At 38.6% G+C, this 17,222-nt stretch overlaps 1 protein-coding gene across 1 annotated transcript in view; it reads left to right on the forward strand.

The window, feature by feature from the left end:
* The window catches only part of LOC123944049 (formin-1-like), a 285,601-nt gene that overhangs the window by 116,230 nt on the left and 152,149 nt on the right, over window positions 1–17,222 (forward strand). The window contains exon 6 of the mRNA XM_046008733.1: window positions 12,144–12,231. Coding sequence (XP_045864689.1) covers window positions 12,144–12,231 — 88 coding nt within the window. The remainder of the gene's footprint in view (window positions 1–12,143; window positions 12,232–17,222) is intronic.

The following is a 17,222-nucleotide window of genomic DNA, read 5'->3' on the forward strand; positions in this document are numbered from 1 at the left end:
GCATGTATGACTGCCTGATCCCGCATGCGGCAGGGTCTGGAAAGGCTTTGCCTTAAACTAGGCATGTCTAATAGGGTTTAACGCAACCTGTGAATTTGCCCCTGCACAAGGTCGGCTTGTAGGTCAGTGGAATGCTGCACAAATTGCATTCTCCTCCAGACTATAATTATACCTAGGAGAAAGCTGTGTGCTGCCAAGTTCAGCTGACTCCAGATTGGACCAAGATAAACTGAGGGCTTGCGACCATTTCTCAAAAACCGATTTTTAAAGACTTGATAGAAAGCATCTCTTGTTTAAAAAAAAAATAACAAAGGATGGTCTTAAGGTTCGTGAAGGAGCTTTGTGGAGAGGATGGTGAGAGCAGCTATTGTCTGCCTTCCCTGGGAGCTGAAAAAGATGATTTGAAATAGAAGCATGAAGAACTTGAGTCAGACATTAACTGAAACTCTCCTGTGCCAAAAGTTACTTAATACTAGGAAATGATTTTGGGGACTAGGACAAATCAAGTCATATGCACATGAGGACGAAGAATGAAAAATGGGCATTGAGAATAGTCCTAGAATAGGGAAAGGATGAAAAGTTTAGGCTGTGTTTACAGTCAGCTCAGGTTCCACTGTGTTTGGTGAGAGAAAATGGCTCTAAATATGTGTGCATTGTATGAAGATAACCTTAATAACTTCTGAAAGTATGACCTCCTTGTAAAGTAAGGTCCACCTTTGATTTCAGGGCTCCCCCACAGGCAGAAGGTCAAGTTAGACAGCATTTGTGAGTTTCGTCCTAGCTAAGGGTAACTGATCCTCAAACCCACTTCAACCAGTGTGTGCATTGCATGGGAAAACTTTTACAGGTACTCATACGTTCTCATAAATATTCTCCGAAGTCTCTTTCTTGAACAGCATGGGGTGTAAGCTTGTCTCCCGAGAGCTTGCCTGGAGAGGAAGTCACATTGGGAGCTTCAAGGCATCATTCTGCCTACTGGCTCCACGTACACACGGAAAACTCACATTATGAAGCTATGGACTAATAAAATCAGGAAACGTTCCAGTGTCCACAGTCAAATGCAGTGCCCTGGCTTCAAGGTCGTCAGCCCTCTAAAAGCCCCTGCTGCTGGTTCGTTGTAATGCTGGGAGAACCAGTAATCATGCAGGATGGAAAGAGCCCCTCTCTCTATATGGATGGCTAAGCAGAACAGGACTTACGGTGGCATTTGGCAGCTTGTGATCTGCCGAGCTTATCATCTCTCAAATCTCCTTCACCAAATAGTTTTCTGAACGTGGAACTTGGATTTTTGTTTCAGGAGAAGGGCACCGAATGTAACTTTGGGGAGCAATCAGGTTATCCAGAGGAAGATTGGGCCCCAAACAGCCATCTCCTTCAAAACCCCCATTTTCAGTGAGTCCTGCCTCATATATGAAGGGCATTTATGGAGAATCATAGAGGAGGAACAATTAGAATCTCGTTCTATTCACTGATCCCTGGTAATAACTCCCTTATATCAGACTTGTTTACAGGAGCTTCCCCTTTAAACTAGTCTTTGAACTCCCACTGAGTTTGCATGTTGTAAGTTTTGTTGAATTGGACTGACTGTATTTTAACATTGATGTAAGGATGAGTCAGGGAAGGTCTAGAAATAGAAGGCTGGTCTGACTTTTCTCTTAACAACTGGTTGCCAGACTATGATGCTGATGACTTTTCATAGCCGGCCAAGGGGCTGTGGCAGCTCAGCATGCTAAAGCTAAAAGAGGAAAGGACCCACCGTATTTAAGGCTATAGTCCTTAGTTGTATTTGTATTTCTACTTGGATTATTCCATTGCTGGGAATCTTTGACTTGGGCCAGATAACATTTAAAAACTGTTAAAATGGCTCAGGATAATAAGAACAACTAGGCTTAAAGACTATGTTGGTGCAGATTAAATTGTTTTATTAATAAATGTTTTGGTAAACCTTTTGCATCTTAAATCCTGTGGCTATTTTTTTAAAATGTATCAGTTAAATTTCCTACTCTAAAAAGGGCAGACAATGAAATAAATGACAATCTTAGGAACATTAGGGTTCTAAAAATTTTCCAGATAATCATTATCATCACTGGTCCACACTGTTCAGTAATGCAAATATTTGCTTTCTTCCAAACTTAGGATACATTAGAAAAGCTAGTGAGAATAAACACCCCATAGTAGTTTATCTTCTTGTCAGAGAAGAATTCCTAAAGTTTGCTTTATCCACCTAGAAGTTACCTTGTTAAAAAATGTATAGAATGCAGTAAAAGGAAAACAAGGGCAATTTCCAGGTAGTAGAGAATTCTACACAAATTGGATCTGGTTATTTGAAACATGAGCATGATTCTAAAAAATTACCTTAAAAAGAGTATAATAACTATTGGTTGATAACTAGGTGATCATCTTTTTTTTTTTTTTTAAGTCTTTCATCATGTTCTAAATCCTTGTTCTCCTTTCTTCTCTTTGTTTATTTTCTCCATTAGTTTTCTTTAGTCTTATCTTCTTCCTTCCTTGAGCTTTTCTTCCTAGCTACTCCGCCATGAAGGCCAATGGCTCTGACAACGGGTGTGTAGCTGGGTAAGGAACTATGAGATTTGATCACAAATATCAAAAGAGAACAGAGTATTGGGTGAGCAGAACAAAGTGCTCGATTTTTGTGTCTCTTGCTTTAATGCCCTAGCAATGCATTAGGTCGCTACACTTACTTTATAGGCGTCTTGAGTATGAAGTATTGTTTTCTCTGGAAATCCATAGGGGACCACTAAAGGAATAAAATTTTACAGTGTCCTGGTGCTCATGGCCCCCAATTCACAACTGTCCCTTTGGACTATCTTGTGTGCAGAGCTAACACACTGCCTCATGCATAGTGGGGTACAATGAAAGGGAGTTCTCATCTCTCTTCTTCCCTTAGAAAATGCCCCCTCTCCACAGTAATCTCTGTGTAAATCTCTTTTTGCTTTTTGTCCTTATTTAAATTTCTTTGCTTTGGGGGCGCCTGGGTGGCTCAGTGGGTTAGGGCCTCTGCCTTCGGCTTAGGTCATGATCCCAGGGTCCTGGGATCGAGCCCCGCATCGGGCTCTCTGCTCGGTGAGAAGCCTGCTTCCTTCTCTCTCTCTGCCTGCCTCTCTGCCTACTTGTGATCTCCATCTGTCAAATAAATAAATAAAATCTTTTAAAAAAAATAAATTTCTTTGCTTTGTACCAGCCTAATAGATCTAGTCACTGGAAAACATAGTAAAAAGAATAGAAAGACAATCCACAAGAACGTGTGACCAATAACCAAATGTTTAATCTTACTGTTAAATCATTAGCAATGTAGAATAGTGAAAAATCATTTTACCTATCCTATTGGCCAAAATCTTTTAAACTGATAAAGAGGGACAAGGAGGGACAAGGAAAACAGTCGCTCTCCAATACTCGTCAGGAGTGTAAATTGGCAGCATCTATTAGAAACAATTTGGCAGTACCTATCAAAATGGAAAATGAACCTATTGTTTGAACAACTTCTGTTGTTCTATAGAAATCTAAGCTCCAATGACTAAGAATACATCTGCATGGCTGTTCGTTACAGCACTGTTAATAATTGACCAATCTTGGAGAGTTTCTAAATGTCCATCAGTAGAGGAATACTTAAATTATGTTTCATACTTAATGTGGCCCTGCCTCTACTGACAGGGAAGATACCAGTAATATATTTATAAAAGAAAAAGAATTACTCTGAACAAGGGGGAAAAGTTGTAGAACAAAATGTATTCCTTGTCATTGCACACATGTTTAGATCTGGAAAGAGACAAATCCCATTACTGTGATGGTAACAGGGCAGTGGAATTGGGAGATGAGAGACTATTTCACCTTTTCCTCTTTTGCATTCTTTATAGCTTATGTTTTTTTTTTATTACAGTAGCATTTGTTCCTTTTGTGATTAAAAATAACACACCCACAGAAAGAGAAAAGATAAAAATAACAGAACAAATATTTCTGTAAACATGACTACTCTCCAAAGACCAAGTTTTGTGCTAATCTTCAGTCCCCGGCCCAACACCTGGCGAATGGGAGTCCCTTGACACATGTGTTAAACAAAGGTGCCCTTGCCTATTCCAGTCTGTGTTCCCATGACCACACCAGCCAAGGGTTGGGCAGAAGCTTATAAAATATGACCAGAGAGCCTACAGAGCACCTCTCTTCCTTTTCCTCCTCTTCCCTCTTGCCAGCACCATCTCCTTACATCCCGCTCAGCCCAATCGTTAGCCTGTTTCAGAAAGATCTGAATATGACCTGAAGTCTTGGGCCAGCCTTATTAGTCACCTGAACTCCCACATGGTTTGTCTATCAGTGTAATGTGTTCCTGCATGTGTTTCCTTTTAGTCATTTTACATATTAGACTGAAGGGTATTTTAAAATATGTATTCTGCTTTTTTTTCTTAATCCTCCCTTTACTTCTAATCTTCTCCCTGTAATTTTTTTGGTATTGATCCCCCACTTCCTAACCTCAAAATGTATTGCAAACTATGGTATTCAGAACAGTAGGGTACTGGAGTCAAAACAAGCCCATAGACCAATGGAAAAGAGTAGAGAACCCAAAAATAAACCCACACATATATGGTCAAATGACCTTCAACAAGGGTACCAACACTAAAACAGAAAAAAGATGGACTCCTCAAAAAACAAACAAACAAAAAAACTAGGTATCCAGATGCAAAAGAATGAAATTGAATCCTTATAGCATAAACAGCAATCAACTCAAAATGGGCTAAAGACTTAAATGTAAGATCTGAAACTATAAAATTCCTGGAAGAAAACTTTGGGGGAAACTTCATAACATTGATCTTGGAAATATTTCCTGGATAGGATACCAAAGCACAGACAACAAAAACAAAAATAGATAAGTGGGACTACATCAAAACTGAAAAGCTTTTACCTAACAGAGGAAACAGTCGAGTGAAAAGGCAACCTATGGAATGGAAGAAATTACTTGCAAACCATATATCTGATGAGGTACTACTGTCCCAAAACATATAAAGGATGCCTACAACTCAATAAGAGAAATCATTTGAAAAATGGTTAAAGGACTCGAATAGACATTTCTCCAAACAAGGCATACAAATGTGCAAAGATATAAAAGATGTTCAATATTACTAATCAACAGGGAAATGCAAATCAACACCATAATGAGGTATCACCTCACATCTGTTAGAATAGCTATAATTTTTTAAAAAGGGAGAGAAAAAGAGAAAAGAACAAGTATGAGCAAAGATGTGGAAAAATTGGAACTCCTGTGCATTGTAGGTGGGAATGTAAAATGGTGTAGCTACTGTAAAAAACAGAATGGAGGTTCCTCAAAAAGTTAAAAATAGAGCTACCACATGATGCAGTAGCCTCATTTCTGGGATTTATCCAAAAGAATTGAAAACAGGAGATAATTGCCCACCTATGTTCACTGAAGCCATATTCACAATAGCCAAGAAGTGGAAATAACCTAAATGCCCATTGATAGATGAATGGGTAACGACAATGTGGGGTGTGTGTGTGTGTGTGTGTGTGTGTGTGTGTGTGTGTGTGTAGGCATGGGCATATTATTCAGCCTTAAGGAAATTTTGTCACATGCTACAATCTGGGTGAACTTTGAGGAAATTATGCGAAGTGAAATCAGCCCAGTCACAGAAGGACAACTACTGCATGGTTCCACTTATATGAGGCCTCTAAAGTAGTCAAGCTCATAGAAGTAGAGAGTAAAAGCAGAAAACTGCCAGGGGCTGGTGGGAGAACAAAATATGGGAGTAGTAGTTGTTCAATGGGTATAGAGTTTCTGTCATGTAGTATGAAAAAGAAATCTAGAGATCTGCTGTACAGCAATGTGGTATAGTCAACAATGTTGTACTGAATATTTAAGTATTTGTTAATAGGGTAGATTTCATGTTTTAGTCTTTTATTATTATTATTACGCCTGCCAATCTAGAAGAGAGCGGAGGGGAGGGGGAGGGGGAGAAAGGAGGGGAGGGGGAGAAAGGAGGGGAGGGAGAGGAAGGAAGGGAAGGGAAGGAAGGAAAAGGAAGAAAGGAAGGAAAGAAAAGGAAAGGAAAGAAAAAAGAAAAGAAAAGAAAAGAAATGAAAGAAGCAAAGTAAGAGAGCTTAAGACTGCTTTTGGCTGCTTTTCAAGAAACCTTGTATTATTCCACAGTTGAAGAGAAGCTACATGGAAAATTAGAGGTCTATTTTTAAAGGTCTAGTCAGAGGTAGACAGGGCATTTGACACAAACATAGAAGAGAATCCAAACGCTGTGACTCTACCACTGTCTCCCTCCCTTTGGGGAGGTAGCACTACATTTCATACAACTCTTAAGGTTTTAGTCCGGCTTAAGATAATAAGCACTTTCTTTTCAAACACTTGCTATGTCAAGTCATTAGTCAAAACTTCAGGATGGCTGACTGTGGTGACATTCTCTCCCTATTTCAGCCTGGATGAACACTGAAGGGATAGATATGCTCATTTTCCCCACTGACAGGCAATCTCAGTCTCAGCCCTTTCCCTCTTTGTCTTAGTCCACTTCTGATTGCTCTCTAGCCTTCTTTTAATTAGCTATTAGAAGAAGTTGCATTTAAACTTTTTCCTGTAAATAGGATGTCATTCAGGGTTTTCGGAACTCTAACTGGAGAGCTTGGTGAATGTTTGAAGAAATTGTTGCTCCCCATTTGTGATCTTGTCATAAATTTGATTTCTGTGCCCGTCTCCTTGATGTCCATGTATATGCCATGATCACGTTTTGTCAATAACTATTTTGGACATTTAAGAATATGTCTAGTCAATTTCCAAAGCCTTTCTTCTTTTGAATTTTCTTTGCAGTTACTTCAGCTGATGTTTTAATTGCCTTTTCAGTTCTTTTCGGCAATTTACGAAAGTGATTTTTGTGGAGGTATAACTGATATATAACACTAGTTATAGGTGTACAATGTTATTATTCAATACTTGTACACACTGCAAAATTATCAACACAATAAGTATAGTTTACGATCACTGTAAAAACTTACAAAACATTGTTTCTTGTGTTGAGAATTTACAAATATGTACTATAGCATTATTGGCTATAGTCACCACGTTGTATGTTACATAACCATGGCTTTTTTATTTTATTTTTTTAAATGTTTCTTAATTAATTAATTTATTTTTTCAGCAAAACAGTATTCATTGTTTTTGCACAACACCCAGTGCTCCATGCAATACGTGCCCTCCCTACTACCCACCACCTGGTTCCCCCAACCTCCCACCCCCGCCCCTTCAAAACCCTCAGGTTTTCAGAGCTGGAGAGGAGAAGGAAGTTGAGGGAAATTGGAAGGGGAGGCGAACCATAAGAGACTATGGGCTTATTTATTTTATAATTGGAAGTTTATATCTCTTGACACCCTTGATTCATTTTTGTCTGCCCCCAACCTTCCTCCGCTCTAGCAAATATCATCCTGTTCTCCATATCAATGAATTTTGTTTTGTAGATTCTACATATAAGCGAATTCATATATTTGTCTTTCTCTGTCTGACTTATTTCACTTAGCATAATACCCCCAAAGTCCATTCGTGTTGTCACACATGGCAAGAATTCATTCTTTTTTACAGATGAGTACTATTCCATTGTATATACAGACCATGTCTTCTTTATCTGTACGTCCATCAGTGGGCACTTGGGTTGTTTTCATATCTTGGCTATTATAAATAATGCTGTGATAAAAATGGGATGTATATATCTTTTCAAATTAGTGTTTTTGTTTTCTTCAGGTAAATACCTAGTAGTAGAATTGCTGGGATAAGATAACATTGGCTTTAAATGACACATTAGACCAGGTGGACTTAACAGGTATACACAGAACATTTCACCCAAAAACAAGAGAATATACAGTTTTTTCAAGCGCACATGGGACTTTCTCCAAAGTACACCACATGTTAGGCCATAAAACAAGTCTCAATGAATTTAAGAGGATTGAAATCCAATCAAGCATCTTTTGTGACTACAGCAGTATGAAACTAGAAATTAATTACAAGAAGAAAAGTGGAAAAATCACAAATAAGTGGAGATTAAACAACATGCTACTGAATAACCAGTGGATCAACAAAGAAATGAAGGAGAAATAAAAGAATACCTTGAGGGGTGGCTGGGTGGCTCAGTTGGTTAAGCATCTGCCTTCTACTCAGGTCATGATCCCATGGTCCTGGGATCGAGTCCCATGTTGTACTCGCAGACCAGCGAGGAGGCTGCTTCTCCCTCTCCCTCTGCCTCTCTCCCCTGTTCATGCTCTCTGTGCATGTGTGTGTGCATGGGTGTATATGTCTGTCTCAAATGCATAAATTAAAAAATCTTGAAAGAATATCTTGAGTCAAATGAAAATAAGAATATAACATACCAAAATTGAGGGGATGTTGCAAAAGAATTTTTTTTAAAGATTTTTATTTATTTGACAGAGATTACAAGTAGGCAGAGAGGCAGGCAGAGAGAGGGGGGAAGCAGGCTCCCTGCTGAGCAGAGAGCCCAATGTGGGACTCGATCCCAGGACCCTGAGATCATGACCTGAGCCAAAGGTAGAGGCTTTAACCCACTGAGCCACCCAGGCACCCCCCTGCAAAAGTAGTTTTAAGGGGAAATTTCATAAGGATACAGATCAAAATTCATACCTGAAGGAACTAGAAAAAGAACGAGCAAAGCCCAAAGTTAGTAGAAAGAACAAAATAACAAAGACCAAAGTAGAAATAAATGAAATAGAGACTAAAAAGACAATAGAAAAGATCAAAGAAATTAAGAGGTGGATCCTTGAAAAGATAAATAAAATTGACAAACCTTTAGCTAGATTCGGCAAGAAAAAAGAGAAGTCTCAAGTAAGTAAAATTAGAAATGGAAAAGGAGTTACAACTGATACCACAGAAATGCAAAGGAATATAAGCGATTACTTTGAACAACTATTTTCCAGCAAGTTGGACATTCTGGATGAAATTGAAAAATCACTAGAAACCAAATCTCCCAGGACTAAATCATGGTAAATCTGAATAGACTGGTTACTAGTAAGGAGATTCAATGAGTAATCAAAATCTGACAACAAACAAAAGCCAAGACCATCTGGGATCACTGTGAATTCTCCCAAACAATCAAAGAAGATTTAATGCCTATCCTTCTCAGACTTCCAAAAAATTAGAGGAAGGAATGCTTCCAAACTCATTTTACAAGTCCAGCATTACCCTGACACTGAAACTAGACACGGGCACCACCAAAAAAAGAAAATAGCTGCCCAATATCTCTGATGAACATAGATGCGAAAATCCTTGACAAAATATTAGCAAACCAAATTCAACAATGCATTGAAAGGATCAGATACCGTGATCAAGTGGGATTTATTCCAGGGATGCAAGGGTAGTTCAATATCTATAAATCAGTCAGTGCGATACATCTCATTAACAAAGTGGAAGATAAAAGTCATCAGCTCATTAGATGCAGAAAAAACATTTGACAAAATTCAACAACAAGTTATGATAAAAACTATCAACAAAGTGGGTAGAGAAGGACCACACCTCAATATAATAAAGATAATAAGATCAGGATCAAGACAAGGATACCCTCTCTTGCCACTTTTATTCAGCATAGTACTGAAAGAACTAGCCAGAGGAATTAGGCAAAGAAAAGGCATCCAAAACGGTAAGAAAGAAGTAAAACTATCACTTTTTACAGATAACCTTAATTTATATGTAGAAAACCCTAAAGACTCTACCCCCAAACTGTTATAACTAGTAAATGAATTCAATGAAGTTTCAGAGTATGAAATGAATAGAGAAAAATACGTTGCATTTCTATATACTAGCAGTGAATGATCCCAGAAATTAAGAAAATAATCCCATTTATAATTGTATCAAAAAGAATAAAGTATCTAGGAATAAGTTTAAGCAAGGAGGTAGGTGACTGACTACACTGAACAGTTTAAGACACTGATGGAAGAAAGACACAATTAAATAGAAAGATACTCTGTGCTTATGGATTGGAAGAATTAATATTGCCAAAATGTCCGTACTACCCAAAGCAATATACAGGTTCAGTGCAATCCCTATCAAAGTTCCAATGTCATTTTTTCCAAAGAAATAGAATAAAAAATCCTAAAATGTGAATGAAATCATGAGAGACCTTAAATCCCAGAGCAGTCTTGAGAAAGAAAAACAAAGCCAAAGTGATTTTTTTTTTTTTAAGATAACTAAGCTCTACACACTTCACAAGGACAAGCAAGGACTTGATCTATCTGGGTCACCTCCATATCCTCGAGTCTGAAGCTGTGCCAGGCACATAAAAGAGTCACAGCAGGTTTTTGTTGAATGAATGAGTGCGTGGCTGGATATTTACATGAAACTTATGTGGCTTTTCTTAATTTTGTATTGGGCTTTTAAAAATCATTTCATTTTAAATTTGTGTTCTCAATCTAAGAATAAGCCAGAAATTGCATTTTTAAAGAAAATATTTGATTATATATGTAATCTTTTTCTCTGTGGCTTTCATATAAAAAAATTAAAATTCTAAGTACCTACCTTATTTCTTTAAAAAAAAAACTCTTGAAATTCTGTATCCCCTAAGAATCTTTCTTTAAGACTAATGCTGACATTATTAAACACGGTAGACTAAAATATCAGATTTCCTTTTATCTTGATGAAAGCTTGGTATTTACTATATTTTAGGTCTAATAGTTATATAAAAGTAGCCATTCTGAGCAGGGAAAGAAAAGATAAAGGGCTGGCAATAACTGATTCAGGATGGACTGACAGATCAGTAATTAGACCATCTTGGAACAAACTCTGTTATTCCTTATAGTCAACCAACAAGCAATTCAGCTAGTCTAGTACCAATATAAATGCAGATGTTTCTTACCATATTACTGTATCTTCACTATATTTTGGTAAGTTTGTAAGTACCTAGGTGGAAGAGGAAGCATAGCTGTTTAGTTTAGTTTGTATTTTACCCAGCAAAGTATGTTTAAAACTTAAGGTTTGGTGATATTTTGTGTGCATTCCCTATTGATTTTTGTAGCTGTGTCACATGAGAGAAAAGGTCTTTTTTTTTTTTTCTCCCCTTAGTGACCACTGTGTGATGTGTTAGAAGGAACTGATTTGGCTTACTAGGTTTAGAGAAACCAAAACTACGAAAAGCTCTCCCTCCATAACTGGTGATGAGGTATTTGGAGTTTGTAAGAAGACTGTAAAGTTTTGACATATCTGTATTATCATAAAAGAACAATTGTAAGCAATTAAAATTAAGGCTTAATGTATAAAGTATTGTATTGTTTTGTGTTAAAAACAGCACAAATATGAAGCAACTCAATTCTCCAAGACAGGGAAATTTTATTTAAATGATCTGTGTAAAGAATATATTATATGGGGGCACCTGGGTGGCTCAGTGGGTTAAAGCCTCTGCCTTTGGCTCAGGTCATGATCTCAGGGTCCTGGGATCGAGCCCCACATTGGGCCCTCTGCACAGAAGGGAGTCTGCTTCCTCCTCTTTCTCTGCCTGCCTCTCTGCCTACTTGTGATCTCTGTCAAATAAATACATAAAATCTTAAAAAAAAAAGAATATATGAGCACTTTACATATATTATGTCCTGTAATTTTTAGAATAAATATACAAATTAAATACAGTCAACCCAACTCCAGGATGAAGAAACTGGCCTTTTCCAAGGCTGCTTCACTGGTAGACAGCTGAGCTGCAATCATGCTGATCTTTCCCCTAAACCACTGGGCAGATGACACAGCCAAAAAGATTGGAGGCTCTGAAGTGACCTAAGTAGCAGCAATGTGGAAATGTGCCAATGATAAGTGGAGAAGTTGGATATAAAATTGTATATACATTGCAATTAGAGTTGTGTTAATAAGCGTTTAAATAAAAAGATTGGAGTACAATGTCATAAAGATTTCAGTGCTTGTATTAGATTGGCAAAGTTTGGCGTGATGTTTCTCCTTCATTTTCTAAAATATCTGTAGTTGTAGATAAGTCGCTTTCAAATTAAACTATCATTAAAATAGAGTGACTGTAGCATCAGTTTAGTTCCTCGGAGTATCTAAAAATCTTAATGGTTTTGATATGCTTCTGAAAGATTACATGGTCATTTGAACTTGTATCAATTTTATTTTTAAATTCCAGATCATCAAGTTATTAGATGGAAAACGATCTCAAACTGTGGGAATCTTGATATCGAGTTTGCACTTAGAAATGAAGGATATCCAGCAGGGTAAGTCTTCTCCATCACTTTTGTTTTTCCAACTTTAATATTTTTCCACAGTTTATTGTGAAAAGTTTCAAGCCTGTAAACAATTAGAATCCCATAGAAAATCCAATGTACCAACTCACTCTTGTTTCATCTGAAATACTCCCCCTCACCAGCTAGACTATTATAAAGCAAATCCTAGACATTTTATAATTTTCTGATAAAAATGTCAGAACACTGATAAAAAGTTAAAGTAATTCCAGTGCAATTGTCAGACATTTAAAAACATTTACAATAATTTCTCAGTATCATCATATATGTAGTTCTAATGTCCCCAATTGTATACTCACCAATTCATCCATTTGCTTATAACTAGTTTGAATGTGGATCCAAACAACTTTCATGCATTACCTTGGTTGCATGTCTCTTGGTTTTTTTTAATCTAGGACTTTGTGCACTCCATCATATTTCTTTCTTTCCTTTGTAATTAATTCTTTTTTTTTTTTTTTTTTTTTTTTTGAGAAACCAAGTCATTTGTCCTGTGGAGTTTCCCACATTTTCGATTTTCTGATGGCATTGCATGTTTTTACTTACTATGCTTTTCTGTCCCCTGTGGTTCCTTATTTAAACTATTAGTTTGATCTACAGACTTGATCCTAGTAGGGGAAGAAGGCTCTAAATGCTATTGCATATTGTATCAAGAAATACATAATATCTATTTGTTTCTTTATGTTGTTAGTGGACACTAAAGATCTTTGCCTGGATTCATTATTTCATTAGAAGTTTGCAAAATAATGATACACTGACTCCATCATTTCTTCTTCATTAGCCGGAATATTTCTATGGTGAAACACTTTGCTTATTCATCTACTTGTTTTTATCACTGTTTCTTAATACCTTCCTTTTTTCAAATGATGCTGTTTCAACTTGGTTATCTTTGGCTCACTTTGAAATACAACATTTAAAAAAAGGAAATTTTACTTACATATATTTTTCTTAGTCTCTAGAAAAAATAGATCAAAAACCATCTTACCTTTTTGAAATCTATGTCTTACATGAAAACAGTACTACTCTTTCTTAGTAATCAATTAAATGTAAATCTTTATTTTGACATGTCATTGATAATATTTTCTGAATAGTAATGCAATCTCCCATAGACGGTTTTGGTCAAATTCAACCTGGGTTTAAAGTGGAGACACTCTCAAACCACATTGCCCTTCAGGTTTTTACTGTTGCCTCAAGTTTGTTTTACCCGGGTACACAGCATAAGACTCGCAGAGGTTCCGAACCAAAAGACACTTAGGCACACACTAAGGGTTTAACATTTTGCTTTATTGCAAACATAAAAAACTCCCCATAAAACTAAAAATACTCTGAATTAGTTGATGGTCACAGAGGATGCAAACAAGCTGTCTATCTGTAATACTTCAGCTTAATTAAGTAGAACTAAATACCAAAGGATGAATATGAAACCTCAAAAAATGTTGCAGGAGGGGACTTGAATTTGGGCCAGGCAGCTAAAGGGATCCACCATCAAAATATGAGAAAGGGATCCTTCAGTGATTTTAGAGGCCAGATCTTCTAGAAGACTTGAATTTCTCGTATATTTAAACCAGGGAACGGTGACATGACCGCAAAGGTAAAATGAAAAAAATGAAACAGATAAATCAGCAGGAAAGCCGATCGTCTTTTGTCAGAGATGAGCTTTTTGGATGTAGTCTGAGTTTGGAAAGGAATTCTCCAGATCTAGCGGCAGGGTTGTTTCCTAAACCACAGCCTTCTTCCGAGGTTAGATGCCTGTGTTTATCACCATGATGTGCGGCGCCGTGGCTATGAGTCTCTACAAACCTCCTTCCCGTGGCATCCCAGCCTCGTTGGAGCAAATGTTCATTATGAGTGAGGTGAGAGGTTAATTCACCCTGTTTTTTCCAGCACTCTCCTCTTGGCAAGAGCATGCTCACGTGAAGCCAGGGCGAATTTACATGTCAGCATTGGAAATGTCAGTTGTAGCATCACAGTTTTCTAGGACTCGTCATCTAGTTCTTTCTTCTATTCCAAGCACCTCCATTCCCCACCACAGAGTTGGCTCCTAAGTTCTAAAAAAAAAAAAAAAAAAAAACCAAAACAAAAAAAAACACCTCTATTCTATGTCTTCATTCAATAATGCATTCCAGATGAATAAAACCCGAGCTTAATTTTTCTTTAGAATCACTTGACTGACACTGGCATCCGAAGGTCACTTAGGAGCCCAAGCTGTGTCAGTTACATTTCGTGCTGAGTCTGTGTCTGGTCGTGAATGGAATGCACTTGGCCTTGTGTTGTCATCCTGATGAAAGGAGTCCTGGTGCTGATGTTGGCCCAGAATGTGTGTTTTAATGTGAGAGGGGCTGCCGTGAGATCTGACTGGGGCTGGCCAGCTGGCAGCCAGGCAAGGTCGCACAGCACATCAGCCCTGGTGAAATGACCAGAGTGCCAAGGCTGTTCTTCAGCCTGTGGTCATACGGTCATCTTTGTCAATGCACAAAGACAGACGCACTAACTTGCATTTCCCAAACTCACGAGGAGCTGATGTAGAACCCCAAAAGTGAGCGTATTCACTTAAGGAAAAGAATTTTCCTTCGCCATGATGAAGCTGTTGATCACATCTGTTCATCACTGCATCCGTATCACTTGCCTCTCCTCTATCTGTGTATTTGCTTATGCTCTTTTCCCCCTTGCTGGGATGACAGTGTAGTCAGCTTGATAATGGTTTTGGGTATGTCGTTCACATATGTTACCTCCCATAGCTGGATAATCCACTTATTTCCTGGTTCAGCTCTTAAAAAGCAACCTTGTGGGACACCTGCGTGGCTCAGTTGGTTAAGCCGCTGCCTTCAGCTCGGGTCATGATCTCAGGGTCCAGCAGGGAGCCTGCTTCTCTCTCTGTCTCTGCCTGACACTCTGCCTGCTTGTGCTCTCTCTATAACAAATAAATAAAATCTTTAAAAAAAAATCTTAAAAAAAAAAAAAAACCAAAAACCTTGTCTTCCTCATTTGTCAAGGTGGCCACTTTTCTGTTGTCCACGAGACACTGCCTATGATGTATACTGAAGAAGTGGGATTCTGAAGCTCTGTACCTCCAGGTCTTACAGAAAGCCAGTGTGCTCCTTTATGCCATGTGGCATTTTTTCTAAGAATTTCTCTGATCATTAAGCCTTGTTTACAACTCATCAGGCTAACGTATCATGTATAAAAGTCACTTTTTTTTTAATTAATTTGATTTTTAAAAAGTAGACTGAACCTTAGAATAGATGGAATCAGACTGTCATGTGCCCCACTCCAGTACATTTGGGCAAAACTCTCTTCCTTTCTTCCTGCCTTCCCGCCTTCCCTCCCTCAGGAAACATGGATTGAATGCCAGTTCTGTATCAGGCCCCACGACCACCACAACACGTAAGATCCAGACTCTAACATTCTCAAGAGTGCGCAGGGTGGTGGGAGACATGCACAAGGCAGCCCAATGGGATGATGAGTCTTAAAGATAAAACAGTGGTCGTCACACACAGAAGGACAGAAGGCAGGTGAACAGGAGGCCTGCTAGAATATGCAGATGACATGTGAATGCGGGTTGTTTCAGGGCACAGGGCTAAAAAGGCAAGTGGCATCCAGACCAGGCAGGGCCCTGAATATCATCATACAAACTTGGGATATTATCCCATGAGTAACAGGGAGACACAATTCAAGAGTGTCGGTGCTATGATCTAATTCCAAGTACAGAATCACTCTTGGGCTGTGGAAGACAGACCTCCAAGGTCTTGCATGCTCTGGCCCAAGCGGGTATCTCCAACTTGGCTTGGTTGTGCTTGCTTCCCGCCTCACCACACACTAACCACAGCAGTCCTCCTTGATTCCTTAAAAAGGCCACGTTTTTTTTCTTCTTCTGTGTCTTTGAAGGCGTAGCCTTTGTGAACGAGCAGCATTGCACTTTCCCTCTGTTTGAAATGCTTTTCCACACCACTAGATCGAGCTCCTTTTCCTTGCTAGGTTTTGGCACATAGGATGCCTAAGAGAGCCTACACTAAGTTAATTCTCTTATAGTCTACCCAGCACTTAATACTTCACTTGCTCCTTTACTTATGTTTCCATTTAACCCATCACCAGAGTATAAGTTCCAAGAGGGAGATTGCTCAGTGATGTGTCCCTAGCACCTTGCACTGTGCCTACCACCTGGGTGATGGTCCTTGAGTGTCTGTTGAGTGGAGAAACGGAAATCATACCGAAGGAGGATCAGTCTGTTAGAAAGGGATTGTGATGATTGAGATAATAAATGTGAAGGCCAGAACTAAGGCTGTGTCTATAGAAATATGGGGGAGACCACAGAGAAGGGCTATTTGGAGAGAGAATTGTTCCATTTAACCACATCAGAGGAAGCAGTGATGGAGAAGAAGTCTTATATGTACCTGGGATTTCTGGCTTCAACAAGAATGTACATAATGAATGGTACCAAAACATAAACTGGAAAGAAAGGAGAAAAAGCATAGGTAGATGATTTGAGCCTGAAATGACTGGAGACATTGAAGCTAACGTGTTCAATGAGCATCTGAAAACTCTAGCCTGATGTGAAGTAGATAGGGCTATGTAGGAGATAGAACATCGCCAAACAGGTAACCACTTTCATCTGTTTGTCCCTACCCACGATGGTGTTGGATATCTTGGAGAAGAAAGCCAAGTCCCTAAATGGACCGAGGTTTGAAGCACTGCATGACTCAGGGCAGGACCTTGATTGTGGGGGAAGAGTGGTTCCAGGAGACCAACCATAACCCCCACAGCACCTGTATTTGGTCCAGGAGAAACTCTGAATAAGTGATTTACTTCTTGCCGCTTTCCATCTGCTAAACTGGATGACTTGTATTTAAAAGCATTTGGCATCCTGGGACACAGTGACTGCCTACATGATTGCAAATTAGTGTTTTCATTCCACGTTAGTGATTTCCTCTCATTCTTTTCCCAGGGGAGATGGAAAATTGCTGTTGACT

This window comes from Meles meles, chromosome 6 (assembly GCF_922984935.1).
Source record: "Meles meles chromosome 6, mMelMel3.1 paternal haplotype, whole genome shotgun sequence".
NCBI classification, from domain to species: Eukaryota; Metazoa; Chordata; class Mammalia; order Carnivora; family Mustelidae; genus Meles; species Meles meles.